We start from the raw sequence: 16,645 nt of genomic DNA, 5'->3' as shown, positions 1-16,645 counted from the left end.
ATTGTTTACATTGAAACTTCTGTTATAGAAATCAGTAATTTCAGTCATATCTGACCACAACGTGCAGTTCCTTTTAGATCTTTTTTTCAGTTTCACAATAACATTAGATAGAAGAAAGATAGCTGACCTCTGCAATGAATCCAGCCACACCAAAAGACTAAAATAATTTTCAGTAATGCAGAGCTGCATCTGACACAACCTTTTTTTTTTTTTCCTTATACTTGGTATTTATTTAAAAATGCTCCAGAGCAGTCTTGTATAGTACTAGTGGGGTTGGGTTGTTTTGTGCATGCATATTCCGAGAAATCTGAAGATACAGTCCCTAAATTCAATCACGTCTTTTAGATATATGTAGGCCTTGAACTTTTTTAGGCTTCAGAAATCACTATTTGGTTACTAGTTTTGCAAGTCATAGCAGCCTGGCTGTGTGAAAGCATTCTTAGACAGATGACCAAGTGCAGCTGGCAGATCTTCACCAAGTACCATTTTTCCAGAATGGATCCTTGCTGGCTTATGTTTTTTATTGACATGATAGCTATATATTCCTTTGACTCCAAGTACTAGTGAAAGCAAGCCTGAAAGCAGAGTAGCAAAACTAATTCCATTTGCAGATGGTTGGTTGTTGACTGTAAATGGTAGCATACCATAGGGAAAGTAACAGTGTGGTAGGTGATGACTGCATGAAGGAAGATAAAGAAAATATAAGAAAAGAAAGGGAATAAGGTAGAACAGGGAAATGAATGGAGGAAGAACAACCAAGAAACAGGGGAGAATTAAGAGTCAAGAGGAACCTAAATGAAGGAGTTTTTGCAAGTGCAGCAAAAGGAGTATGCCAACTGACAGTGTGGAAGTGCAAGTGGAAATTTGTGAAGAAGGGAGAGAAAATGAATGAACATCACCCCCCTTTCCTTGTTCTCATTTTCTCCTGTGCTGTTCGCTTACTTTCATAGAATGTGTTTCTTATAGAACTGTTAGCTTTGATCCTGCATTCATTTTCTCTCAGAGAGACTTTGTGGGATTTCACTTAAGTAATTAATTGTGGTGACTTTAATGCTAATGCAGTGACCGCTGAGGCAGTATGAACAAGCACTAAGAAAGAGACAATGATGTGGACTTTTTTTAATTCAAGTATTTCCATTTGTGATCTAGGGAAATTTTGGCAGTGTTGAGATGTGCCGGTATGACCCACTGCAGGATAATACTGGGGAGGTGGTGGCTGTGAAAAAGCTGCAACATAGCACAGAAGAGCACCTTAGGGACTTTGAAAGAGAAATTGAAATACTTAAATCTCTGCAGCATGATAACATTGTTAAATACAAAGGAGTATGCTACAGCGCAGGTATGTGCTATATTGAATATACCTTCAGGTATGCATGCTGAGAAATTCAGAGGGGTAAGTGTTTATTAAAGTCACTGACTCGTCCTAACTTTACCAGGACTTAGAGAGTACGAATCAAAGGAAATAGTGTCTGTTGTATACTGCTTCGCAGGACAAAGTGGATGTTTTATTCAGTCATCTCATTATATAATTTGATTGATTTAGAGGAAGTACCGTTTTGACTAGCTACCCAGTTTCTTTGTCTTAAACCATAAAAGTCTTCCTAGAAAAGAATTTAGGATTAAGTGGGAAAATGCAACCATTTTGTAAGTTTTGCTCAGTGTAATGTCCCAGAGTGGATATTGCCAGTTCTTGTACAGCCTATACAGTAGAAGACTAAACAGGGAAAAGTTTCAGAAATGAATATGTTTTTTAGTGAATTGTTGATGCTTTTGAAGTTGATGGATGAAAGCATGAGTTCTGCCCAAGATCTTACTGTAAAAAGAAAAATCTTTGGTTTTAAAGATGCTGCTGACCAGTTGAAGTCAGTTGCCATTCTGAGTTTCGTCTCAGCAGTGAGGAGGAAATACGTAAACACAGATATACATGTGGCACTTTTGCTTTGTGTTAGCAATAGTAGCTAAAGTATTGATGAGGTGATCTTGATTAGTGTTGCTCTGTATATCAAGCATATCCACATTATTGTTGTGCTTAAATAAATGGCATTTCCTGAACCAATGCAGTTAACTAATATGTGAAAAATTGCATAGTGATATATGTATAATAATTTAGGGGTTTTGGTATTAAGACTATTTTCTATTACTTTTATTCATAGATATGTATAAATATTTATATTTCAAAACTTGTCATTGGAAAATGACAGAAAAATTAAGTGTATTTTTTTGTTGTTGTTGTAAAAGGTCGTAGGAATCTGAGATTAATTATGGAATATTTACCATATGGAAGTTTACGAGATTATCTGCAGAAACACAAGGAGAGGCTGGACCACAAGAAGCTTTTGCTGTATGCGTCTCAGATATGCAAGGTAGGAAACTTCAGATGATTGAATACTTTTTACCTCTTTGGTCTCATCTCATTTGTCTCAACCACATAACCCTAAAAAAAATAGCAATGCATATTCCTGTACGCAAGAACTGGACACACTTCTGGGTATCTTAATACAGGATGTGAGACTGGCCTATCTGCTGACTGAGGCAGAATATACTCCATTTATTTTTGTTTATTTTATAGTTTGCTTAGCTTATATTTCGTTCAGAAGAATTAAAACCTCTTTTCTCCCTAATGGGAGCTGAAATAAGATGTTGCAGAAGTTAATACACTCACCCAGGCAAACTGTTTGTGACATACTGTAACTGATTTTTCAGAACTTGGACATTCAGCTATAAAAACACTGTAACAGCATGTATGTGTTTAAGAAATTTACTTTAAACTCTAAATAATATTAGCTTGTTTAGCAGAAAGAGCAAAGATATATGATTTCTGTATGAAGAGCTAGAAACCATATTTTATACAAGCAACTACAGGTACTTTAGATTTCATTGCGTGTTTGGTAGTTTGGGGAAATTAAAAAAAGAAAAAGAAAAAAAAAAAAGGTGGGCAGGGGAAGAGAGAAAAAGGGGAGAGGAGGAAAGGCACACATGCATACAGACCCCCCTCAAGGCATGTACCAGAAATATTTTTAAATTCCTTTCCCCAATACCCACATCAAAGATATGGAAACAGTAGGTTACTTAAAATTAATGAGTATTCTTCATGGTATGCAGCCCACAGATACTCTTATGTCTGGTAATTGTGCCCTGCCACATTCAGAGCAGAAGACTTTCCTTCTACAATATCCGCAGAAAAGGCCTGACAAGAATCAGGCAGGAGAGTCTCTGCCAGAGCCAAGGTCTTCTCCAGGCATTCAGACTTTCACCTGGTGAGCAAAGCTTGGTAGTTCCCCATTGAAACTGGACTGACCCAGTAAACGTTTTAGCTACTGAACTTGGGGCATGTACAGAAGGATGCTGCATAAACCTTTAGCAGCTAATCTCACCTATTCATGCGCTTCGCTGAAGCAAGGCTAGGTGGGTAGTCTCCAGCAAAAACTCCTTGGTGGGAAAGCAATGTGCAATGAGGCTGGAAAACAGAAAATGTTCAGAAGTCTGTGGCAAGTGTGAGTCTTGCTACAGAGAGGAAGGATTGAACACATGACCACCCACTCAGAGAGGATTAAAAAGCCCTCCGATCTGTGTCCCAGTCATCCTGCAGCAACAGGCATAAGAAATTCGCTCGGTATTGCAACAGAATAACTATCAGTGCTGGTAAGTCACTGAAGACAGTCTTTCTTCAAGCAAAGAGCAGGAAGAGTCTAACACTCAGCACCACCTAGGAGGGTGGTGACAGTGAATCTTCCGTAGAATAAAGATGCAACAGGGATTTTTGAACACGCAAAGGCCGCAGCCACTTACCTGTTTTATTCTGTGGCCGTCTCAATCTATTACCTGAAGGGTTGTAAGGTGCCTGTCCTGTTCACTGTCATGAGAAGCTGTGAAGCTTGCATCTGAGTCTTCACACCTTATCCAAAGCTTTATCCAAACCCTGAAGGAACAACAGTGGCAACATGTCTCATGACCCTGGTCTCTGAGACAGAAGTGTCTGATAGGAGGAATGGAAGGTGGATTTTGGCCTTTGCATGCAGTGCAAGTATGACAGGAAGCTTTGGAACAGGAACTGTCTTCAGAAGATACAAAGAAAAGGATTATTGATGCATGTGTGTGTACATACTTGGATATAAGAGAAGCATCGAAATACTACAGGTCTTCAGGATGGTAATGAAAAATGAAAACAGCAGATGAAATGACTGCTTCCTAAGTACCAAGCACCAACCAAGAGGAAGGGAGCTAGAAAATGCCTTGTGTAGACAGATAGGTGGGAGAACATCCTGCTTTCATGTGACAAAGCATGAGTAGACACAGCATCAGAATAAGTATAAGGACTTGCTCTTAAAGAAGTATCTTCTCTTCACTTCTAAGGGAAGCAAAGTCTAAGAATACCAATACACTGATATGTGTCTTACTTTGCACTGTTGTTGCTATATGACCTGCAAAGCAGAGGTTATATTGATCACTTTAAGATTTCACTCTGGTATGCAGCATTCTGTTACTTCAAAATAAGTTAATTAAAGACATAGTGAGTACCTAATATTACAAAAATGGAATCTGAATGCATTTCCTTCTTCTTTTAGCTGATCGCATTTCCCCCTTTCCTTTAGCTGTTTTTGCTTCCCTTGAAATGTTTACTCTTTCAGCATCTTGCATGTCATCTTTCTGCTGTGCATTTCTGTCGCTCCGTTATTTTGTGTTTTTTAATCAAAAATCTTTCTCCGTCTGCCTTGCTTCTCTTCTCTGAAATGTATGAGAGAAATGAAGGCATGCCCATACCTGAGGATTAAGATGACTGTATTTGCTTGCTTACTGTGTTTTAGTTCCTTACTACTATACTGGTAAAGGGTTCCTGACTTAAAGGTGATATTTTTTAGTGCATATCTCATGCTGTGAAAAGCAGCATTTTCAGAGTTGGCGTTTGCTAGTGGTGACATTTCTGTAGATTGAAATTAGTGCAGCTGTCACCTAGTGCAGCTTGTGCCATTAATACAGCTTGTCTGGTGGCAAGAAATAGGACTCTATATTCAACTTTAAAGAATCCTGACAGTAGAATGGCAAATAAGGATGCTAATTTCCCCATGCGTCTGATTTTTGGGATGTTCTTTTTTGCTCTTTTGGCACTGCATTTTGTTAATGCTGGCTGATAGGAGAGGAGGCTAAGAATAAATCTATTTTTCAGTCTCTTAATGCTTAAGAGGCTTAAGGTGTCCTTGCTGGAGAGCCCAACTTTAATGACAGAAACATTTGAAATCACATAATGAAACTCAACTCCATTGTTAGAGTAGTGCCACAGGATTATGATTTCCACTTAAAATTTGCATCATTTCAATTAAGTATCTGTCTTACAATAGCTATTTTCCAGGCTAACAGAAAAATTACTATCATCAGAGAAAACTTAGGACTGTTTTCAGTACAGTATGTAGTAGTAAAAAAAAGCTACAGAATTTGCATAGACCTTTTGTATCAGAAACCCAGGAGTCTCACTTTGAAAAAGCTAGGTTTGGTATTTTTCAGGATACCAGTGCATAAGCAGGTAATGGAGAATAGGGCATTTAAACAGTTTTGGAATGGGATGTGAGTAAGCAGCAATGGCACCTAGCGGTGCTAGGAGGTAACAAGAGACTGAGAGGAACATTAAACTTTCTAGTCAAACTGCTTCTGAGATTTCTCACTTTAAAAAAAAGAAAAAAAAAGAGGAAAAAGAGAGAAAGCAATCTCTTGGCATTGATAGTATAATACTGATGTTCAAAACTTCTGAGTTCAACAATGCTCTTAGCATAATTTATTGCTTTTCAGTTGTGTTGAAGGAGTGAAACTCTGAAACTGACAGCTTGCTTTGTGTTTCCTTTCATGTATGAGTTGGTGACCTCTTGACATTGTGCAGTGTCAACTTCTGTCCACCATTTATTCCTGTGTAAGCAAGATTTTTTGTTTGGTTGGTTGTTTTTTTTTAAGTAATGCCACTGCACACACTGGCTTCTTTCACATTTCATTGTTAGCAAGAAGAATTATATGCCTTGGTAAGAAAGGATCAGCAGCAGCAAAAGACAATGTGGCTTTGGAGCAATGTTTTGTTACCGCAACCCATGGAAATATAACAATAAGCAGTCCATACAGAAGAGAAACAACACAAACATGTTGGAATACAGTCAGAGAATAGTTGTCAAATTCAAGGAATCATAACACAGAGTTTCAAAGAAGCAATCAGGAAAGCAGATGTACAAAGTGAAGAAAAAAGATTAAATTAAATGGGTAAATAGGACAGTCTTCCCATCTGCCCTGGATTGCGTAGCTTAGCCCAAATTATGTTTTGCTTCTGTCTGTCACTGGCAAACTGCATTTGGCAACAGAAAGGAGCTGTTACAATTATCCAGCTACATAATCAAAAAACACTTGGCTCTGACAGGTGCTATCTATCTATCTATCTCCTTCAGTTAAGGGAAGTCCCTGCTCTTGGAAAAAGTAACTCCTCAGAGAAGACAGATGTTCAAGCGCACCAGTTTTGGTAACAATCTGTGTTTGGTTTTAACTTTGAGGTTAATTCATCCCTTTAGGGAAAGTGCAGGTATTTAATGGTAAAAGTAATTCTTTTTGTATTGTGTTTGTGACCTTTATGCCTAGGGCATGGAGTATCTGGGTACAAAAAGATATGTTCACCGGGATTTAGCAACAAGAAATATCTTAGTGGAGAATGAGAACAGAGTTAAAATTGGAGATTTTGGATTGACAAAAGTCTTGCCGCAAGACAAAGAATACTACAAAGTAAAAGAACCTGGTGAAAGCCCTATATTTTGGTAAGTCTTCTTTTGGTATATGAAATCACGGCATGTTTTCGTATTTTGCAGTTTCAGCCAATTGTTTTGCGTATTGTGGAACTGTTAAGTGCAAACTCCAGCCCAGCATTGTGAAAGACATGTGCATCATGTCTGACTTTACTGAACAGCATGTAGGACTCCTCAGCGTATTTTCAAAAAAAACCCCATTAAAAATTACCAAAATGTTTAAAAGAAATAGTGTGCAACAGGAAAGATATTCAAAGATAAAAGAAATCTAAAAGGGCACATTCCCCAGGATGCTTTCAATGTTTTGGACCTTTCGGTTCCCTAAACACTGGTCATTCATGTCTTCTAGCTGAGATCTGTTGCATAGACCCTCTGTTGACCAAGTGGAGTGAAGTCCCACAGACTGTAATTAGCAAGGATGAAGTGCTGCATTGAATATTTGGGTAGATGTCTGTATTTTAGCACTGAGCTTCCGAAGAAGCTCTAAGTTACCCTGAAATACAGTAATGTTGCAACAAGCTGCACGTAGCTTAGAAAGGAAAAGAACACTCTGTAGCCTGTGGCAGACTGAAGGATTATGAAATGGAAATTGGTAGACTGTATTTAGAATGCAAAATGTATACTTCAGTTTTGTTCTATAAAGACATAGCAATACCTTAGAAAATATGCTGGCAGATAACTGTGATAAAAACCATTTTATGTCCTGATAGCAAAAGAAAAATGCCATTCCATGCATCTGATTGTCTGTATTTTAGTCTGCCTTAGGCACTGTAAAAATGTCATATCTAAAGGATAAATAATACAAAATGGCATCTTAATAGACGTTATTGGGAGCTGAAAAATTTAAGTCCAGAAGTACTTGGGACACAGTTTAAGGCTCACTGAAAGTGATGGGAGGATGTTTACTGGCTATAATTGTCTTTCTTTCCAGTCCTTATAACATCAAAATCTTGTTTACTCACACTACAGATAAGGAAAAGATCTACAACTTCATTGGAAAAAAAAACAAACTTGCATAAAGTTATCACTAACTGTGTTTAAGGTGGTTTGTGTTTTCAATACCAGTTAACTATTATTAAAATAATAATTACTAGTGAAGGTAGCGGAAGGAAATGAGAACGTGCTAATGCATATGAACAAGGAACACATTCATGAAAAAAAATCAGTCTTAGTAAATTTCTTCAAAACCAAAAAGACACATGTTACACAGAACAATATTCCTTTTACCATGTGTTGTAGGTATGCTCCAGAATCTCTGACAGAAAGCAAATTTTCTGTGGCTTCAGATGTGTGGAGTTTTGGTGTGGTCTTGTATGAACTCTTCACGTATATTGACAAGAGCAAAAGCCCACCAGCTGTAAGTACATAGTTAATGGTTCTTAGAGGTGTTTTGTTTGTTTATTTTTGAAAAGATGTGGATTGTTCCTGTACCTAAATAGGTTGGTATTTACTGATCCTTTTCTGGACATAGCTTGGTGTTTGAGGCAGCATCCGAGCAGAAGCAGCAACATGCTAAAAAGTATTAATATCAAGCCATAAGAATGAAAGGAGATCTGAAAATTACCTGATAGTCTGTGCAGATCTTATCCATCCTTTAACTCCTACCTGTTTGAAGAAGATTTTTACAGTCTCTCATTATAGGTTGTTCCTTCTTGTCCTTTGTGGAGAGTAATCCCAGATGCAACTGTTTCATTGCAACATGACATGTATTTTTAATAGTATTCCAAATCTAAGGGTGAGCCAAACAAATAGGTAAACATTAAGTTGATTTAAATAAGGGAACTTAAAGTTATTTTGTTATGTTACCAGAACCCAAGTTAGTAAGTTACTGAGGTTCAAGACAGAAAGGGAGTGGCTTTTTGCAGACTATTGACAGGCTTCTTAAAGACAAATTTACAGTGGACAGAGAAGAATACTACTAATAGACTGAATAGCAGGTCTCCAATTGAAAATGACATTCACGATCTTATACCTGGCAGTCCTCTGCAGGCATAACAGAGGAGAGTTGAGCCTTATATATTTACTGGAGCTGTCCTCCCCCTTGGCCCATGTCTCAGTCCTGGCAAATGTAGTTTTGAGAGCTGAACAATGATGACAGGCAAAAATGCGCTTGAAAGATCTCTGCATGGACCTCAGTGGATCTCCTAGTAATTCAATACAATGACTAAGCTATCAAGGAAGAACTCTTAAGGCAGTGGCAGCTCTTCCTGCATAATAACATAAACATTGCGGACACCTGGAGTTCTTCTTAAGAAGGATTATGAAATGGAAAGTGATAGAGTAAGTCATGGGCTCAGATGGAGTATGCCTCAAATAAATCAACTCTACATGTGCATTCACCACTTCATCAGGTTGGTTATCCTGTTGGTATGTATCAAGAAAAATTAATTCTACCAATTAGCCAAAGCAGTCTGTTTAACTGTAGTCTTTGTAATTATACATCGTTTCCCCAACTTTGGCCATTTGCACATTCTACCAACAGTTGTTTCACATTTTCATGACAAGGATCATGAAAGAAATTTATGTGGCATTGGAGAAAAAGTAATTCCTTTATATTGTGGTTGAAAATTATTTTCAGTTAATAGTACTTCCTCATTTACTTTTGATCTCTTGAGTAAGGTTTTAATTTACTTTTTGGGTTATATCGATTTTTGGATAGCAAGATTTATCTAAGCTATTTTTGCTGTCTTTACTTATGCTACTGTTTCTGGCCTGTAGTTACTGATTAATGATGTTCATCTTTTTTTATATATATACATCAGTATATCTGTTTTCTGTTTGACTGATTTTTCAAAGCATCAAGATCTTTAACATTTCAGGGAGCTCTAGAATTAGCTGTGAGGTTTATCCTTCTAAAACTGGTTAATTGTCAGATGATTATTAACATTATTTAAAAAGATTTTTCACTTACTGCTTTAAATTGTGTATGTATCATCCTATTTTTATCTACACACAAAAAGTCTTATTGATATATTCTCAGGACTTGTGTTTTATAATTTTATCATTGTTATACACTATTTTATTTTTTTATTATTTGTTCTTCTTATAAAGAATTTTCCCTTGGTAAGAATATTGCAGCATCTTTTTTGCTTTAAAACTTATTTATGACAGTTGGCCTTCTGTTTCAGGAATTCATGCGCATGATTGGCAATGATAAACAAGGGCAAATGATTGTATTTCATTTGATAGAGCTTTTGAAGAATAATGGACGACTGCCGAGACCAGATGGATGCCCTGATGAGGTGAAGTACTGTATTAATATGTTACTGTAGTCTGAAAGGTGCTCAGTCAGGGCAAGTACCTGGTAAATGCAAACCTCGTGTTTCGTCCTGCTTGGATTAGTGAAGTATTTGTACAAGCAGAATGGCTGTACTCTTATTTTATCAGTTGCGTGATGAGTCTAGCCACATTTCTTTTCTGATTCTTTAGGTTGTGTTCCCTCAAGAGCATAGAATGTAGTCTTTCTAAATATGTGAAGTAGGACTATTATGACTGCTGTACTGGGGCACTCAGGCTTCTAGTCAAAAAATATAAATTTATTAAGGCAATAAGATAATATATAGAACTTGTTCCATGGAAGTCCCGTATAGAGATTCTTGTTCAAAGCTGTGAACTGTGGACTCTTTTGAAGTCTGTAACATTTAGCAGAAGTATCTTAGTATCTACGTAAGGTTTTTCACATTTAATTTAAAGAATTAAAGAACTTGTTATCTTGAGTATTTTCCTTCTCTTGCTCTTCCCTCCTCAAGCGTAGGAATTCCCATGTTTATCATGCATGCTATTCACTGTCAAGCATTCTCAGCCAAGAGCTACCTGCAGACTGTAGGCACAATTAATTGTATGAATCAGATTTTGTATGTTCAGGACATTCAGATTTGTATTGACATTCTTTGTGAATATTGAAGTGTACAGGTATGTAAAGCCATCCTCAGAACACACAAATTAATTCAGTGTTCTTTTGGTTTTACTAATACTCCAGATATTTTTAAAAATACTTTTGTACTACTTCTAAGTCTTGTAGCTCTCTGTTCTTCAGAGCAGGGTGCACTTCAGCTTGAGTCAAACTGGTAGGGCTGGGTAGATGAATCAGTAGGGAAAGAGTGTAAGTAAAATAGCTATGCTTTTTGACATGTATAACTTCCAGCTCAGGTCAATTGCTGCATCCCTTTAAAATTAAGCACACTTAGCAGTAAGTTGAGAAATAATCCATTCAAAACTGATGGCAGAGGAGAGATCAGGATCAAGTGGGCTAACAGAGAAGAGAAAGAATGGCACAGGTGAGGTGGGGAAGCTACAGGGGAAGAAATAGTCTATAGGGAATCAAAAGAGAAGTCTCTGAAGTAACCTTTCTTATGTTAGATGTATGAGTACAGCAATTGTTGAATTACCAAGGTTTGGCAGTTTGTAGATAACCTGAATGTCATATGTTTAAGATAATGTATTATCTGTTTTAATGAAATCATATCCAAACTAATGCAGAGGTTTCAATGTCTGCCATTTCTTCAGATATCAAAGCAAGATGGAAATGTGTCTTTCTTGTCAGAAACTGTGCTTTTCCATTTTGTTCCTGAAAGGCCAGTCATCAGATATTAAATCTTCCAGATGTCTGTAGCTTACAAGCTGCTTGAGACTTGGGTCTACAGCAGCTTGGTCAATGCAGCAGTTTCAGATTTGCTGAAAAATAAGGAACCAATGCTACTTTTTTTCTGGGAGCTGTACAGGTTGTCTTAAGCAACATGTAAAAAAATTGTTAGAAGTATGAGAAGGTGGTAATAATGGTCTGGCTTGAGTTAGTAAGAAGAGTATAGGTGAGAGCTTGGCCAGTTGTTTTGTGACCAGGTATCAAGTACATGTTTGGGAAAAGAGAAGACTGTTGCTGAATGGCTATTGTAATGGAAATCTCTTCCAAAAATCATTTAAGTCTATTTCTACTCAAAGTGGGTTCAGTTTGCACAGTAACTTTTCTGGCTTATTTCTCATTATATGTGGAGAATAATTAGGAATTTGATATACAAATGTGGAGCAGTGAATGTTAACGTTGCAGGGCAAGCTTAATTTAGAATTACTGTCTTTGTAAATCTGGGGTTTTTTTGTAAGACTTGTAAAGCATTTGTTATTGTAAACATTTTTGAACTTTCAAAAAAATAAGAGCAAGCAAGAAGACAAAAACTTAGAAAATAACGTAAGTCTCTTAAAAGTTGCAAAAATAGCTGAGTGAATTTCCATATTAACTTTAAAAAAAAAAAAAATTAAAAAACCCTCCATTTATAATAAGGGCTTTTCAGAGCTGGCTGTCCTCACTTCTTACTGTCACTGACCAAGCAGATAAACTGATTGGTGAGGCAAGACTTCAGGCACACTCTGGTGCCACTGTTGCTTGGAAGCATAAAGTTAAGTTGGATATTCTTTGGACCAGTTCAAAGTAACTGTTGACTATTTGTAGCGTCTGTTTACCTACCACTGACTTTCTTTGTTTCTTCTCCAGATTTATGCTATCATGAAAGAATGCTGGAACAATAATGTTACCCAGCGCCCCACCTTTAGGGATCTGGCTCAACGAGTGGATCATATAAGGGACAACATGGGTGGATGAGAAAACTGTCCCTCCTTTAGAGGATGTGTTGGAATGCAGAACAAAATATACTTGGTCTGCTGTGTATAATTGACATATGTACACATGTGCATCTTACCTTTGGTGAAAGTAAAATCTGTGTGGCAAATATCCTATCTCAATCTGCATACTGAGGAATCCTGCTGGTTTTCTTTACCAGGATATATTTGGTACTATGAGAACGTGTTGAAATTCTCAACAGGGAGAGAAATTATTTTTCTAAATAAAATCTAATATATGGTCAGTCTCCAACACCATTATTTGCCTTACTTGGCAATGCAAAAAAGAGGTGGTTTAAAATGTGGTGAGATTAAGCGATAAAAAGATAGTGTATTTCCTTGTTGAAACGGAGATCCACAAAAAAGACTTCCAGAAGTCTTTTCACACTGAATATGTAGTGACTTGGCACCTGTTTTGTGTGTTGCACAAGGGCTTGTGTGTGTTAATACAGTTTTATAATTTTTTCATTGTTGATGCAGAAATGGCTTCTTCACAAAACAGAGGTGGTTACGTAACCTGAAACTTTTAACGTGCCTGCCTGAATCAGTTATCAGCTAACAATATATGCAAAGAGATATAATAGGCTGTGTGATATACTGTAAGTATTTTGAGGGAAAGGGAGCAAATTGTTATTAATTTGGAGAGCCAGAAAACCTACTCATCCATGTGAAAATTTTAATTTAAAATGAAAAAGCAAACATTTTTACCGAGGTTTTCTTACTCTTCTTTTCCTCTATTGAGTAAGTATTGGATTCCCTTCATATAACTGAAGATGCATTGACAAGTAGAAATGAAGCCATTTTATACAAGGCAGTGTCTTCAGTTTGTTTGTGAACATGAAAAAGCTAAACATACTGCTTTTATATGCTGCTCTTTTATTTGTTCCACCTTTGTAATTTTCATGCAGTCGTAAGTGTATCTGTAAATTGGGAACTTTTTAAGGCAGAATTAAAAATCTAGAAAATGCCTTTCACTTCACAGTTCCTCACTTTCCTGTTAAGGTGATCATCTTACACCTTCCTTCCGGTACACGAATGAGAACGCTTATGGCCCAGTATCTGATCAGCCAGTCACAACCACATCAAGTCTATTTTGTAATGAAATGGCCCAAGTTACCTCCTATTTCTTTCTCTGGTAATACCCAACATAAGATTATTTGGAAGGAGGAATTACAAGTGCAATTGCTCCACGCTCAGCAGGCAGCAAGGATATGATCCCAGTTACTGAGAACTGGAAGGAGAGCAGAGCTACCTGAACAGATTACTTATACTGTATAATCCAGCTTTTGAAGTAAGTCTAACAAAAATTTATGGACAAGACAACGCTTCGGTTTTGCCTTCAGGCATAAAACTTGGGGATAATCTCACATCTCAAAGCAGTGAAGTTGCAGGTTTTGTTTATTTTTAGTTCAAATAATCTGTTTGTTTGTTTTTACTTAAGCATTATTGTTTGCGAAGTAAAATGCTTGTTTTTCTTGGACTTTTGCTGAGAGAAGTTCAGTTAAGGGGATATACAACTTGGCAAACTGACCTGACATCCACATTTGTATTTAAAATGAAGTGTTCGTTTTTAAAATTTGTGGCAGTGAGTCAGTGAAACAGAGGACCCCTTCACTGTAGGGTCTCCTTAAGATTTATGGTTAACTACAGCTGTCTTATCAGAAGTTTAAGTACCTCAACTTCATTCAAAAAAAAATTTAAAAAAAAAAATCCTTACTTAGTGTAACGTAGTGCCAGTATAGCAATTTTTGTACCACTATGATGTTTCAGTCCCACAGTCACTCATACAAAACGATGACGTTATAGTACGGGAGATTACTGAATAGGGAGGGCTGCATCAGCCCTCTTTCTGCCCATTGCATTTAATAATATTTCTGTTGGCTTTCTTGCCACCAAACACCTGCATAGATAGTTTTTAAAACTAATTTCACAATGTTTTTAAGCTGCAAAGAACTTTAAAGTGCTTTGTTCAACTTAAAATGTTTTCTCCATTTCTATACATAGCTTTGAAGATTTAAAATTTTGTGCAAAAAAAGTCTTTACATTTGTAGTCTCAGTTGTGTGTTTGTGGTTTTTGTAACAAAAGAAGATAAAGCTTTAAAGCATTGAAACAGCATTTTAGCTGGATAACATATGCAGGAATTATGTACAATTTGCTGTGTATGACACTCAGTAGCTAACTGGTTTCCAACATGTAGTAGACTAAGTGTAATTTATGTAAAAATCTCAGGGAAGTTTGTGTAATGCAATGAAGAAATCTTCCAGTCTGCTATTTTTTTCAAGTGAATAAAAAGTCTTTTTCTTGTTCTACTACAGTATGACTGATTACATAGTCTATTTGATTGCATAAATATAGCGTTGAACTCAAGGATAATTTTTAAGTGTCTTGTGGATTTTTTTTTTACTCTAATAGTTTCAAATTTTAAGAGGAAGCCATGCCTTTACACTGCAGTATAATTTTGTGCTGTTGGTCAGGAGCATACAGTCTTTTGTAACATCTGTGCAAAGGGCTTGATCATTTGGGATGCGTATTTTTAGCTGGGTGAATAGGACCAAGTAGTGCTTAGGACTCTCAGGCGTTGTGTGATCATCTGCAGTGTCGATGTTTAGGTCCTGGAGCAGACCAAATGGTTTTCTCAAACAGCTGTTGAGGATGTAAATGCAGTGATTTTGCTGAATTTGCTACTGCCAATTGTAGTAACCTTTTCAAAACAAACCAACCAACCAACCAACCACTGCATTTTGAAAGCTCTCGGATCTACAGTAGCATTGTATATTGCCATATTTTTATATAGCCTTTGTATTAACAGATGCTGTTCTTTGTTTTAGAAACTTTCTTCAGTTGGCAATGCATTTGTCATACTTTAGTGTAATCATTATGCTACCCCGAATGCTGTGATTTTTTTATGTAAAAAAAGTGCTAGTTTATGCATACGTGACTGCTGCTACAATGTAGAATTGAAATATTAACTACTGCTTTGCACTTATATTTGAAGTGAAAGAATTTTTCTGTAAGTGCACAATGTATCTTATAGAATATCTGCAAACAAGTATTGTCTAGTATAATATTGATTTGTTGTCTATCAGTATAAATATGTTAAGTTTCAAAATTAGTTTTTAAATATGTTCCATTGCCTTGCAACAGTCATGTAATAAGCCAGAGGAAGAGTGAATTTTCAGGAAAAGAAATCCATATTCTTGTCAAGTCCTCGTATTGATTAAAAGCTTCCATAATTTAGATACTTGTTACTAAATGCACAGATTAATATAACTGTAAAAGGATATGTAAAACTGATTTCATTTTTTTTTCCCAGAAATTAAGTTTTTATTTGTTGCATTTAGTTGACCAACTGCCTTGGAATGTATGGGAAAAGATGTTACTGTATGAAGTATGAAGACATGTAACTCTTGTGTAAAGAAAGCAAGCTTTTCAGGAATGTATGATCACAAACACCTGGAAGATGGAGTACTGAGAACAAAGTAGAAGCATAGAAGAACAAGACTGATGGAAAAAGGATGATATTCAACACTGAAGAAGCTTTCTGAAATGTGAAATGCACAATGATTTATGAAAACCTGATGCCTAGTGAAAATGCCTTGCCATGACAAATATGTGCTAATATATTTCTAAACTGTGTATTGTCTGCCTTAAATCTTAAAATACCCACAGACACCTGACCTGACTGAAAAATACAAGAGTCACTATACCAAAAGAAACTGCTTAAGGTTGTGCCATGCCAGATGGCAATTTTGAAAAGGTGTGTGGCTAAGAACTTTTTTCTGAATTTTGCTTTTTGAATAAGAGGTTTACAATACTTTATATTAAAGTAGAAAAAGTCCCTTTAAGGAGCGGGGCTAAGAAAAGACACCTGCTATTTATGGTTGGACTGCAAACATTTGAACACATGGTTTGTTGAAGAGAACATGAAAGGGATATTTTTTTAGAAAACTGTATCAATACCTGAAACTTAACTGTGCTTTTCTTTTGAGTTTGGATAGTGAAAATAAAATCACTAAATACAATGAATGGCACATGCCTGCCAAGATTTTCTTTTATACAATACCTAAAATTTAAATCACTACTGAAGAGACCTGGTCTGTTGAAAGGGGTAGAATACAGAACAGACAGCGTCGTGACCTTCCCGAATAGCCATATGTAGTGTCTACCTTGTGGAAGCAGCTTATATATACCAAAGTAAAGGTGGTATATCGGGTGCTCCCTAACCATATGACTGGGTTTAATTATTTTTTGTAAGTTTTCATTAAGC

The 16,645-nt window shown here is 36.5% G+C and overlaps 1 protein-coding gene across 16 annotated transcripts in view; it reads left to right on the top strand.

Moving 5' to 3' along the window:
- Nucleotides 1–16,404, top strand: part of JAK2 (Janus kinase 2) — a 97,774-nt gene extending 81,370 nt beyond the window's left edge. For 15 of the 16 annotated variants that reach the window (XM_086479048.1, XM_086479055.1, XM_086479052.1 and 12 more), the window contains 6 exons: nucleotides 1,150–1,339; nucleotides 2,239–2,363; nucleotides 6,607–6,779; nucleotides 8,007–8,124; nucleotides 9,896–10,009; nucleotides 12,253–16,404. In XM_086479048.1, coding sequence (XP_086335174.1) covers nucleotides 1,150–1,339; nucleotides 2,239–2,363; nucleotides 6,607–6,779; nucleotides 8,007–8,124; nucleotides 9,896–10,009; nucleotides 12,253–12,360 — 828 coding nt within the window. In that variant the 3' untranslated portion in view covers nucleotides 12,361–16,404. Of the gene's footprint in view, nucleotides 1–1,149; nucleotides 1,340–2,238; nucleotides 2,364–6,606; nucleotides 6,780–8,006; nucleotides 8,125–8,746; nucleotides 9,130–9,895; nucleotides 10,010–12,252 lie in introns of those variants that run through there. The other variant, XM_086479057.1, reaches the window with a different exon arrangement.
- Nucleotides 16,405–16,645: the final 241 nt, after the last annotated feature.

Source organism: Leptosomus discolor, chromosome Z (assembly GCF_034619465.1).
Source record: "Leptosomus discolor isolate bLepDis1 chromosome Z, bLepDis1.hap2, whole genome shotgun sequence".
Lineage (NCBI taxonomy): Eukaryota > Metazoa > Chordata > Aves > Leptosomiformes > Leptosomidae > Leptosomus > Leptosomus discolor.
Note: the sequence above shows the minus strand (reverse complement) of the source record. Positions and strands in the feature narration are given on the sequence as shown.